The following is a 13,697-nucleotide window of genomic DNA, read 5'->3' as shown; positions in this document are numbered from 1 at the left end:
CCACATGACGCAGCGCATTGAAATACACGGAAGTTCTGGCAGTACCTAGGCTCAGCGGGTCCCCGGACCTGAAATTGACGCACTTCAGCACCAGACACCATCTGCTTCCCAGCCATGGGGAAAAAAAGAGGATGGGTGCAGGGGTGGGTGGGTGCAGGCGTGGGTGGGTGCAGTGGTGGGTGGGTGCAGGCGTGGGTGGGTGCAGGGGACCATCAGAATCAGGATGTGTTTTTTGGGACGTATTTTGGCTAGGCATCTGGAAGAGCGACACAGAGAGAAGTGGGTCGTATAGAACAGTGACCCTAGTTTCACACCGTCCCTTAGGAGAGGCTTATAGGCTCAGAATAATTTGAAACAACCAGCCCTTGTTCCTCTAACATCAGGCGAAAGCTTCTGCTCATATATGGCTGTACAATCTCTGTCATTGTGTCCTCCATGCGAGCAGAGCCGGCACTTAGACATTGGGCAGAGGGAACAGTCTCAGGCCGCTGCTTTGATTTGGTTTCCACCCAGAATGACCAAACACTGCTTGAATGAAAGTGCTGAGGGCGCATAACAAAGAGAGGAAGGCGGTTGTGTAAAAGGGCCATACATGCTGCCGGATTGCTCCATAAGTTGACCTTGAGGGTCACATATTTTGGGTGATAATTCATTTCCTCTCTCTTTATACCAAGCACTTGCTGAATTGCCTTCTCATTAGTGGGAAGCTCAGCGTGTGCCCAGCTTGTGCTGTAAACACGCTCCGTCTGCATTTGCACCACCTGCAAAGAGAGCTGTGAGCACAGAATCCGGCAGATCCGGCATAATATGGTAAGGACAAACTCGTTAAGGCCGCAAAACCCATCACTCACTAAAACATCGCTTTGGTTGATGGTGTGTGTCTCCTAATTAGCATTGTAAACTGCCCACTTTCTGTGCTGAACACCAGCGTTGGCAGCTTGAGATTGTTAGACTTCGCGGGAACATAAAAAATGGCCGCCAGTTGCTGCTCTTGCATGCAATGTTAAGTTATGTCTAAGAAAATATGAGAATAATTGGAGAAAAAAAACAGACATATATTGTATTTAAACATATATGTATTTTTTTTTAGGAAGAAAAAAAAAGCAGGGATAACGACCCTTATTTAATTTGCTGTGAAGCCGCTTTCTCTGTGTTGTAGAATATTTTTGTCCCTTCCAATGAACGGCGTTGAACTGTTCTCCAGCGCAGAGGATAAGATATCACAGCATACTGAGAATTGGGATAACGCTCAGTTAATGCGCTATCTTGCTATTTAAGTGCTAGTTGGTTACAGCGTTACCTGTGGTGTTAAACCTTATCTCGGTAATCTCGATGCAGGGTTAAACGCTACAGGCAGTGAGGACCCAGGTCCAATGTTTGCAAAGGTTCTCAGGACTTTTAACAAATAATGTTTTAATGACTTGTACAGTATTTATTTGATTTGTTAAGGACAAGGAGACATTCTGTACCGTGTGACAGCGCCGAACCTTGTAACCTCAGTTACACTATCCGTGCGCTATGGCAGTATACAGACCGAGCCGCATACGCTGCTAATGGTTTAACCTATTAAACTGATCCATCTCATTACTGTCACTTGGTACTATAGGGCAGGGGTGTGCAAACTTTCCCTGCTCCGCTCCCTGCCTGGGGAGCTAAATATAAAAACAGGATTTTAAAAATTGCACTTTATTTTGCAGCCAAAAGACTCCGAGGCTGCGCTTATAGTGACGTCACGCTGCAGTCGCTCGAAAAATCAAATTGACTTCCAGCGATTGTGATCAAGTCGTTGCGCTGTCGCGCCGCTTCTACTATAAGCGCACGCGACGGCGGCAATACATTTGTTTCGCTGCGACGTCGCGTCGCGGGCACTATAAGCGCAGCCTGATACGTGACACCCAAGTATAATAATTCTGTGTAAAATTTATCTTCTATTACTATATATTCACAAGCGTCCATCTGCCTGTATCTCCCAGATCTGCCTGGTCTTGTGAGGAATGAACATGTTTTTTGTAAGGATTTCTAAAAAATAAACATTTGTTGAATCTTTACATTTTTGACATTTTGACCATGAAGTTTCTCTCACACGGATTGTCCTCCCGACGCTCCCATTACCCAGCTGTGCTTATCCCACTGCTCCCCTCTGGACGTCTCATACATTACATATACTAATGTCAGGGACTTGAAATGTCCCCAAAAGGGGTTCGCTATTTTTCCCTCTAATTCTCAGTAAATCTTCCAAAAATTCAAATGACTTGAATACAGTACAAGGACAAAAAGTAGACATTTTAATATTGTTTTTCTTCTTTTAAGTACTGTGTACTCAGCGCTTTACATAGCGCTGTACATAGAACTTTGCAGGCACAATGAGTTCATGCCCATAGAGCTTACATAGTGATCTTGGTGCCCGAGGCACAGGGAAACAAAGTGACTCCCTGCATTGAGATACCTGTGCACACACCTGAGACACCTTTGAATCATGCACATATATGTTGCATTTTTAACTGAGCTAATCTCTCTCCTGTAGGCGTTTGCTGATTTGTAACAAAACTGAGATTTAGATACATTTTTGCTAATAAATGTGAACAATTTCCTCTTGTTCACGATTTTAAGCAAACATTTTGCACAACTTTAGTGTGTTTAATTGGTTACATCTGGGGGACAGATACACTATTTACCAAGATCTAACACATACGGGTATTTTAAATAATTTATAAAGTTGTTATGTAAACACGCTGAGATGAGATGACTTGGGTGGGCGTGATTCCCTCGGGCTGCTCCCTTTTGTCTGATATCTCTGTGTTCAGCAGGAGTTTGCACAGGCAAAGCCCCTTCTTTCCCCATCCTGAGCAAGTATATTGTGGTTGTTGTGTGCTGGGGATTTGCAGTGCAGCTCTAGGCTATTCCAGGCTCTCATGCAAACACATGGAGCAAAAGGAAACATGAGGACAAACAGTTCACTAGCGGTCAATGTCCATTGTGCTGACACAAAGCACCAGAGTTTCATTCGATGTTCGTCGTGTCTATTGCCAACTCCAAAGTAAATGAACAATGCTGAGCTATGACAGTCATTAAACTTGTCGGTTTTCAGGGGCAAACCCAGGATCTGTAGAGGGGGGTTTCCAAATGCGCAGTCCCCTGCCCCCCCCTCCCCACCCCCCCAACAAACCTTGGCGCATTATTAAAGCCGCTTTCTTTCCATCAGCCTCAACATTTATTTTACACCAGTATTTGTAAAAAATAACACCTGGTGAAAAAGAAATACTAACGGGAACATAAAACAATAAAATATATACATAGTGACAGACAAACAGGCATAAAAAAGAACATAAACTCATTTCCCTGGTGATGCTTTGCTGACCCTGAACCCTGACCTTGCAGAAGAGACCTGCAGTGTGACGACAAAGAGGCATGGAAACTTGTATGGGGTATGATTAGAGGGCCGGAGAAAGGATGCTGCAGGAGAGGCTTGGTCTAGGAGATAAGGAGGCCCCCACGTCGCATGAGAGGACCAGGCCCAAGGTGACCTGGGGAAGGGACAGTATGGAGAGCCTGCACTGCACAGGGAAACTGGGAAGCAGAGAGAGAGAGAGAACCCTCTATGAAGGAGCAGGAGGAGTGCCGTGCTGCTGGAGACGACCTGGTAGAACTAGGAGGGAGGAAGAAACGGAGGACACTTGCCAGAGGTTCAGGGAGGTGGAAGGTCGAGAAAGAACCAAGGAGCAGGGATAGAAGATCCGCATCTGCAGGAGAAGACAGGGGACAAGGGAGGGATGAAAGAGTTAGAGATCTGTGACTGCAGGAGAGGACATTGAGGGTAGGAAGACCCGAGCCATGGAAGAGCTCAGACTCCAGGGTAGAGGAAGGGAACGTGGCCGCAGAGACAAACAGGGAGGAGATCAATCATGCCCAATGTGATGTGCCCAGTGTGATGGTGCCCAGTGTGATGGTGCCCAGTGTGATAGTGCCCAGTGCGATGGTGCCCAGTGCGATAGTGCCCAGTGCGATGGTGCCCAGTGCGATGGTGCCCAGTGTGATGGTGCCCAGTGCGATGGTGCCCAGTGCGATAGTGCCCAGTGCGATGGTGCCCAGTGCGATGGTGCCCAGTGCGATGGTGCCCAGTGTGATGGTGCCCAGTGTGATGGTGCCCAGTGCGATGGTGCCCAGTGCGATGGTGCCCAGTGCGATGGTGCCCAGTGTGATGGTGCCCAGTGCGATGGTGCCCAGTGCAATAGTCCCCAGTGCGATGGTGCCCTGTGCGATCATGCCCAGTGTGATGTGCCCAGTGCGATGGTGCCCAGTGCAATAGTGCTCAGTGTGATGTTCCCAGTGCAATAGTCCCCAGTGCGATGGTGCCCTGTGCGATCATGCCCAGTGTGATATGCCCAGTGCGATGGTGCCCAGTGCAATAGTGCCCAGTGTGATGTGCCCAGTGCAATAGTGCCCAGGGCAATGGTGCACAGTGCGATGGTGCCCAGTGTGTAGCTCACTGTATTCTGGGTGCACATTTCTAATTCCAAACGGTGGATGACAGATTCTGTGCAGGGGGTGAAGTTGCTCTCAGCCAATATGAATGCAATACAATTGAGGGACTTTTTGAATCTTAAATAGGGGAGTGCAGACAGGGCTCCAGGAAACATCCATAGTCCTCACTATATATATATAGACACACATTATATACTGTATATTTACTTTTTGAGGCTGTATCCATACTAACCCTTTGTATGCAGGAGGGTTCAGCAGCACAGCGCACTGCCCCACTCCAAGGCATTACATACAGATTATTATTGTTTATTTGTACATCACCAACCTATTCCGCAGTGCGGTACAATACAAATGAGGACAGACATGCACAGACAGATACAGAGAGGTAATGAGGCCAGGCTGTATGTACCTGTATGTGCATTCTGTAAAGATTACCTTTCCATGTTGCATTGCATACGGACTTCCTAAGCAGAAATCTTCTCTCGGATCCTGTTATAATGTAGGAATGCTTGTGTGTTCTTGAGATAACGAGCTCTGGAAAAACAAGGTAACAGATTTGCATTCACGCTACAAAACCCCTTGGGGGTAGTGGGTACGCTAAAAAACATTAATTAATTGCATTCAAATAGCTAGAAGATTGTGCACTAAACTGCAAAAATATCACTTTCTGTACAGAAAAAAACCACCAGTAACTTTTTTATCTTTAGGAATTTTTAAGAGAGAAAAAGGGGATTAGGCTTTTGTCTGCGTCCTACTGTGAATTTCACTCTAAATTCAGATGGGGATACATTGTTTCTTGAAAACTGTAGTTGGTTGCCTTTGTAATGCTGCTTTTCCAATTTAATCCTAATTCAATTTTCTTTGCAATCTCTATGGCTCAATTTCTCCGCTGGTTTTGTATTCCTGGGATCTTGTATCCAGAATATCAAAGAAAAAAAATAATTGCTTTCTTTAGTAGCGAGGAATATAAATATACTTTTGATTAATGTAATTTTAAAGTAAATGCGAGTGATTTTCTTACACATGCCAAGAGATCTTTTTTACAAACAAATAAGATTATTTTATTGAGTTAAAATGAGAATCGCTTTATAATAAGGTTCTTAGAAGCATTGTATTTATACGTCTAGTACGGGGAAAGCGGGGGGGGGGGGGGGGAGGTTGTTACATTTGAATCTATCTACAGTATAGAGCTGCAACTTCCAAGAATGATCTAGATATTCCTCTGTTTGGTTTCAGCATTTACAACTGAAATGAATGGCCCATATTTACTGAGCTGCTGTTACACACCTTCAAGTGTTTGAAGGCGCCTTAGAAGGTCTCATGTGTCGGAAGACTACTGAATAATTGTGGGTCAATATATTTCAGATGTTATCAGATACGGTAGTGGGGATGTTGTGTAAGGTTTGATTGTTAGGGTTTGGGGGAGTGCTGGTCAGAGTTCTGCAGTCTTGTAGTTTGTATCATTTATATTTAGAAGGCCCAACAATTGTAGCAGAAAAGGATGACATAGTTACACTTTACATCCACCCGAGAGCTGATATCAGAGAGCTGATACAATGTGAACACTTCACTGTATCCATTATAATAAGCAAGTGATCAGGCGTGTACACCGAATATATCGCCCAATGCATCGTCACAGGCTCGTCTCAAAACCATTATGGACGTTTTATTTTGGACATTCTTAAAGTCGAAAAATGTTACTTTGTGTTTTTACCATTTTCCCCAATAAATGGGTGAATTGGTGATTTCAGTTTAATCTTTCCAAAATTCACAATATACTGTATCACAAAGTACCAGCATTGCTAAGAAATATGTTGCTGAGCCCACGTGGTACCAGCAGGTGGAGTTCTGAGCATAAGTGCCACTTTATTAAAAACAAATAACAAATTAATAGTAAGGTTTTTTGAAGTACAGTAGCACAATTCTGTTTCCCACAGCTCTGATAACAGGTATCATTGAGCTCCGATCCCCCTCCTCTTAGCGAAGCTTTGTGTCCCCCCCTCACCCCATATCTCTGATAACAGGTATCATGCTATTGCCTTTAATGGCAGTGAAAGATTCAGTCGCAAGGTACTTATTACTTTCTACATCTTCTGAAGCCATTTAACAGAGTTCCTTGAGCTTTTTATGGTGATATTTTATTTTTATGACGATGCGATACGGAGATAACAGCCTCTAAAACCGTAGACACTTGACTGGAACTAAGATGGCTGCCATTTTCTCTATAGATGTCAATGGGATGAAGCTTGAGTTATAAAGGCTTATTTCAGCATTTCTAACAATGATTATAAAGAAAAAGATGAAAACGATGTTCCGTATTTTTAAAAGTTTCTACATTTTATGTGCCACTTTAATGACGATTGAGCTCCGATCCCCCTCCTCTTAGCGAAGCATTGTGTCCCCCCCCCCACCCCATATCTCTGATGTTTTGAGATACACGGCAGAATACTGTGACACGAAACTGCAGCGTCTCTGTTTGGAACGGCCAAACTGGCTGATATCTCATCACAGCCTTAATATTTCCAATCTCCAATTCCATCTCTAGCCATTTAGCTGAGACACATCTCACCTTTCATAATACCCACAGATTGTCATGCCACAATGGCCACCTGTTCCATATCAAAAGTTGACAGCTGGTCTGTGAGATACGACGAGGTAACTGTTTCATACGCCCATAATATTATCTCTAACTGTGCACGCAATGTCTTGTATATAATGTATACCCTGCTCATTTATGTAACTGTATTTGTAACCATGTACTATTTGTCTTAACTCTGTGCCCAGGACATACTTGAAAACGAGAGGTAACACTCAATGTATTACTTCCTGGTAACACATGTTATAAATAAATAATAAATAATTTGATGTTGAGTAGATTTCTCTGGTATTAGCTTGAGACTGGGAAAGTCCATGATTTAGACCAGTGGCAACCAACTCCAGTACTCAAGGGCCTCCAACAGGTCAGGGTTCAGGATATCCCTGCTTCAGCACAGGTGGCTCAATCAGAGGCTCAGTCGAAGACTACACCCCCTGTGCTGAAGCAGGGATATCCGTAAAACGTGACCTGTTTGTAGCTTGAGGACTGGAGTTGAGAACCCCTGATATAGACAAACCTGATCTTTTACTGTTTTTCACATAAAACGGTAACCCCGGCTGCTCGTTTAAAAAGAAATGATGGGAACACGCCAAAGAGATTGTAGCGCTACTGCAGGGAGACATGGACAGATTGGCCAGTTGATAATGCACTGTGATTGACCGTGCAAATCACGTGATGCGGTCTTTGTCTGTAAATAACAAAATCTCAAATCGCTTGAAGAGACAAACGCTTTGCAGTACGTCGCGGCGCTTACGTCGCGCTTGGTATGTGCACTCGTATTGGTTTGTTTTATTTTGTTTTTCAGGCGCGCGATTTTTGGTATAATCACGGCCTTATGCGTGAGCTGCACAGGGCGAAATAATTTACGTTTTGGGCGCATTTTTAAGGACAAAATACACATTTAAAAAAATTAGAGAGGGGAAAAGGACACAAATCCATCCAGTATAATACGCAGGGACCGGTCCACAATACTATTAACTCTGTATTTACTTAGAAGCATTTACTGTCACCCCCCGGGAATAAAGCGGGTTTTATTTATTGCGACGTGTCAGCACTGCTCCGTTTATGCAGCAAGTTGAACATTGTAACGAGGCTGCAGCTTCATTGAAAAGAGACGTTTGAAAGGTCAGCAGCGATTAAAACAGTTTTCATTGCTCGCATAATAATGAGGGACAAATCTGGCACGGGAAAAATAAGGCGCATGTTAACCCCGTCAGCACTGCGTAACTGTGAATCCCCTGCTGCTTGGTGCAGCCAAGGACCAGATAAGCCCACTGGAGGGGGGTTATATTAGGGACACAGGTGCCTTTATTAACCCCTTAGCTGCTATATATACATAAATATTTGTGTGTAACTGGTTTATGTACACACAGGTATATAACATTTTCTGCTGACTATAAATAACCAGTCACTTTGTACTCTCAAAATACTGCAAATAGGCTGATAAAAGCAGCTTACATTATTCCTGGGAATTAACTCCACATTTTCCAGACACTTGCAGAGCTGCATAGTGTTTAATTACAAGCCACCTCAGCCGTGTCAGGCCTCACACGCTAGGACATTGTCTCACGAAGCATACGGTAAGTCTGCTGCTGTTGGGGGACCCTGAGATATAACCCTTAGTAAACACGGGCCGAGAACTGTATAACCCCTTAGTAAACATGGGCTGAGAACTGTATAACCCCTTAGTAAACATGGGCCGAGAACTGTATAACCCCTTAGTAAACATGGGCCGAGAACTGTATAACCCCTTAGTAAACATGGGCCGAGACCTGTATTAGAGTCATTGACCCAAATTGAAAAAGGGTGCAGCACCCATAGAAGAGAAACAGCACCGGCTTACATTCCTGTCCCAGGATATAAGCAAGTGTGGCTCTGTGTACAGGTGTAAGCGTGTATATATCAGTGTGCCAGTGCTTAGATTATCTATAGTGGTGCCATTGTGTGACGTGTGTATATCTCTACGTGTTAGTGTGGGTAAAGGGATCTCACAGCTATAAGGGGCACCTTTTGCATGAGAGCAGGAACTGTTCAATATGTATATATATATATATATATATATATATATATATACACATAAAAAAGGAAACCCCTTAACAAGCACTCAGATGTATCAAAGAGATATACAACAGATGTGTCCCAAGTAATACAAAATAACTTTAATTAGAATACAAAACACATCTAACATAAACCCTAAAATAACTCACACATGGAACCAGACAGAGAAAAAGATCTCCTAAATGAATATAAATAAACGGACAATTACCAGAAAGAACTCTAAAAAGGAACTAGAATAACAAAATACACAACAGTTGAAAGATAACACAAAGTACCCAATGAACATGACAAATAGTCCAAAACCGGTGCATAAGTAAAAAGTAGTGTTCCTGCTTGTGGAACCTGATTAACATACATTAGCCCATTAGTACCAAGGGCAGTGACAACACTATGCATTAGTACAACAAATCTGTGCTGATCTATATATATATCCTACAGGTTGCAAACACATAAGTACAGCACAACCCCGTTATAGCGCGATCCGCTACAACGCGAATCCTCTTATTACGCGGTCTGAGTGTGGTTCCCGAGATTTGAAAACCCTCCTTTTTGCCGCGCGAGGACTTGACGGCATCTAGCTCTCTCTCATCTTTGCTTCGTTCAGTAGATATGTGCCCGGGAGGTTAAAATGGAGCTCTCCCCGGAACCTAATGCAGTATAAAGGTTTCCATGGTAACTGTAGTAGCTAGAGATTAAAAAAACTATCAGTTGTAACACAAAACGGTAACAAAAAAAAAGAGAGTTAGCAGGACATGCTCAGGGAGCAAGATATTTACGTTATATAGGGAGGGGGTGGTTAAACGACTATAACGTGTGTACGGTGACTTTTGTGGAAGCCCAACTAAATTATCTTATGTTCCTACAAATACTATTCTGTTTTCTACAACTGTCTATATTCATTTAATTTTTTATTTTTAAACTATGAAATGAATAAAATATGGCAAAATAAAGTGGTGTCTTGAGTAATGAGAGAGGTGTGTACACCATTACCACCTTGGTCCCGGGGAGCCCCAGGTAACTGAACCCCCTCATCTGTCTGACCCTGGTACACTTATTTACCTATGCACATGCTGCATGATATTAACCCTTTGGTTGTCGGAGGAGCCACAGCACCAGAGTCCCACGGCCCCTACGGGAATCTCAATCATGTGAGCACGCCGCAGGGCGCTCATCTGATCGCGACATCACCTAATCCGAAGAGATGTCCTCTTCCATCCTCCTGCGTTTCATACCGCATACTGCTCTCTGTAGGCATGGAAACTGCCATCTCCGCTAGAAAATGAGCACAGAAAGGGATGGCATGGCCGCTACCTCATGGGGGTCTCGGAGGACCACACCCTGTGACGTCCATCGGGCACCCAAAGGGTTAAAGAAAACCCTAGAGAATGTAATACACAAAAAGGTCTTAACCAAGAATCTGTCTTGGAACTGGGGAGTCCGTTAACAGGATGGGTTCAATCCTAATGAAATAGAATTTGACTTTCAATAAAAAAACATCTTCCCGAGGTTAATGAGTATTCGAAGTTGAGTAGATATATAATATAAACCTGGGAGATTGCAGCAGGTGTTTCTAACCGTTCTGCAGGAGGAGCTGCACCATTCTTCTGGACACGAGAATTGTAATTTCGCCCCGTGTTACATGTCGTTATCAACTAACGTCCATTGGTCCTTGAACCTCATTTACTTGGAACTCGGCTGCGAAAACATCCTACGCTTTACTTTTATCTTTTTAAACTGCTCCCATTTTATATTTTCTAAAGTATTACTTTTTTTTTTTTTTTTTAACCTATTTCCACCGAGATATCATCAGCGGTTGGGTTGACAACAAAAAAAGGCCTTTGATGCAAACTTAAAAGCAATTTCTTGAATGTAAGACTTCCCTGTGGGCTTGAGTATGTAGTAAAAACATTCTGTTTTGTCATTGAGGTTGTCAGCGGTGGACACGATACATCTTTCTGCCAGAGCATCACAGATAAAGCTTTAATGATTCAATCAAACCTTCCTATCACTGGCTGGAAAGCACGTGAAGTTTGCATTTAGTGTTGATATCACTACTGGAAAGTTACCATGGGGATACTTTTTTTTTCTTCTTCTTCTAGAAACCAAGTTCCCTTTTTCTATTATGATTCATACAATGAGCAGGAAACGAGTTTGGTGGATTGAGCAGAGAAGGGTTATTAGTCACAGAGGGACTTGTTGTAATTCTTATCAATAGTGATATTATCTTGTATGTTTGAACTCTGTCAAATGAATGCCCTGATGCAGGGCCGTTCCTAGGCGGGTGCCACACACGTGTGCGTGTTCTAATGACTTGTACACATGGCCCAGTCAGTATATGGCATCCAGTTGTTTTAAGCATATAGGAGAAGAAAACAAGTCACTATATTCATACCTACATTTGACATTTAATACAGCCCTTTGACAATAATTTGGATTTATTGTGTAATTTCCATGCCTGCCTAGTGGATTGTCACTCCTCAGAATGCCGTTTAATTAATAGCTTTATGGGAATACCTTCATTTTTCATATCTCCGATAACAACGATAGCAATTACTTTATTAGCTATTTCACTTTTTCGCGTTTAACGATGGCTATATAATTATTTCTCCTATGTACGCAGCGCTTCACATATCATTTTTCAGGCTCAGGTCTCTGCCCCACAGAGCTTGCAATTTAATTGTGGCTTGCCCAAGGTCACAAGGAGAGCAGACACTGGCATTTTAATCAGATTCAGCGACAGTACCCCTGAGTTACTCCATCAGCCCAAATAAATGAGAACACGATGGTTCCCAGTCGCGGTCAGCACACCGTGTAGTGACGCTGGTTTCTTGCGCCAGGTGCAGCTACAGACGGAGCAGTAATGAATGCTCCGGGGGCCGCAGGATTACTGCTGTAACGTGTCCAATCCGGAAGCATGGGCCCGCACCCTCGCGCAGCGAGGTCGCGGCAGCACTACTTCCGGGGTCGCCACGTTTTGCTTTTCTCCGGAGTGAGTCTTGCTGCATGCGTATTTGCGTCTGCGTACATGAGTGCTGCGCGAGGAAGACCACCTGTGGCTGTAACTTCCTGAGCGTTACCTGTTACCCTTTTATAGGGCCTGATCACATACCTGGTGTGGCTAGAGCCCCCTATGGGGTACAAGGTATGTCGCGCGGAGGGAAAACACAACCTGTGCGTGGAGGGAAAACACAACCTGAGCGCGGAGGGAAAACACAACCTGTGCGCGGAGGGAAAACACAACCTGAGCGCGGAGGGAAAACACAACCTGTGCGTGGAGGGAAAACACAACCTGTGCGCGGAGGGAAAACTCAACCTGAGCGCGGAGGGAAAACACAACCTGAGCGCGGAGGGAAAACACAACCTGTGCGCGGAGGGAAAACACAACCTGTGCGCGGAGGGAAAACACAACCTGTGCGCGGAGGGAAAACACAACCTGTGCGCGGAGGGAAAACACAACCTGTGCGCGGAGGGAAAACTCAACCTGAGCGCGGAGGGAAAACACAACCTGAGCGCGGAGGGGAAACACAACCTGTGCGCGGAGGGAAAACACAACCTGTGCGCGGAGGGAAAACACAACCTGTGCGCGGAGGGAAAACACAACCTCAGCGCGGAGGGAAACACAACCTGAGTGCGGAGGGAAAACACAACCTGTGCGCGGAGGGAAAACACAACCTGTGCGCGGAGGGAAAACACAACCTGAGCGCGGAGGGAAAACACAACCTGAGCGCGGAGGGAAAACACAACCTGTGCGCGGAGGGAAAACACAACCTGAGCGCGGAGGGAAAACACAACCTGAGCGTGGAGGGAAAACACAACCTGTGCGCGGAGGGAAAACACAACCTGTGCGCGGAGGGGAAACACAACCTGTGCGCGGAGGGAAAACACAACCTGTGCGCGGAGGGAAAACACAACCTGTGCGCGGAGGGAAAACACAACCTGTGCGCGGAGGGAAAACACAACCTGTGCGCGGAGGGAAAACACAACCTGTGCGCGGAGGGAAAACACAACCTGAGCGCGGAGGGAAAACACAACCTGAGCGCGGAGGGAAAACACAACCTGAGCGCGGAGGGAAAACACAACCTGTGCGCGGAGGGAAAACACAACCTGTGCGCGGAGGGAAAACACAACCTGTGCGCGGAGGGAAAACACAACCTGAGCGCGGAGGGAAAACACAACCTGAGCGCGGAGGGAAAACACAACCTGAGCGCGGAGGGAAAACACAACCTGAGCGCGGAGGGAAAACACAACCTGAGCGCGGAGGGAAAACACAACCTGAGCGCGGAGGGAAAACACAACCTGAGCGCGGAGGGAAAACACAACCTGTGCGCGGAGGGAAAACACAACCTGAGCGCGGAGGGAAAACACAACCTGTGCGCGGAGGGAAAACACAACCTGTGCGCGGAGGGAAAACACAACCTGTGCGCGGAGGGAAAACACAACCTGTGCGCGGAGGGAAAACACAACCTGTGCGCGGAGGGAAAACACAACCTGTGCGCGGAGGGAAAACACAACCTGAGCGCGGAGGGAAAACACAACCTGTGCGCGGAGGGAAAACACAACC

General features: G+C 45.2%; 1 protein-coding gene across 6 annotated transcripts in view; it reads left to right on the top strand.

The window, feature by feature from the left end:
• Positions 1-13,697, top strand: part of GAS7 (growth arrest specific 7) — a 251,832-nt gene that overhangs the window by 72,961 nt on the left and 165,174 nt on the right. The window contains exon 1 of one of the 6 annotated variants that reach the window (XM_075579603.1): positions 691-810. The exons of 3 other annotated variants lie outside the window; for them this stretch is intronic. In XM_075579603.1, the coding sequence (XP_075435718.1) occupies positions 808-810 (3 nt within the window). In that variant the 5' untranslated portion in view covers positions 691-807. Of the gene's footprint in view, positions 1-690; positions 811-8,615; positions 8,659-13,697 lie in introns of those variants that run through there. 2 more of the 6 variants (XM_075579601.1, XM_075579602.1) reach the window with 2 other exon arrangements.

The sequence above is a fragment of the Ascaphus truei genome, chromosome 22 (genome assembly GCF_040206685.1).
Source record: "Ascaphus truei isolate aAscTru1 chromosome 22, aAscTru1.hap1, whole genome shotgun sequence".
Lineage (NCBI taxonomy): Eukaryota > Metazoa > Chordata > Amphibia > Anura > Ascaphidae > Ascaphus > Ascaphus truei.
The sequence above is the reverse complement of the archived record's forward strand: the minus strand, read 5'-3'. Positions and strand labels throughout refer to the sequence as shown.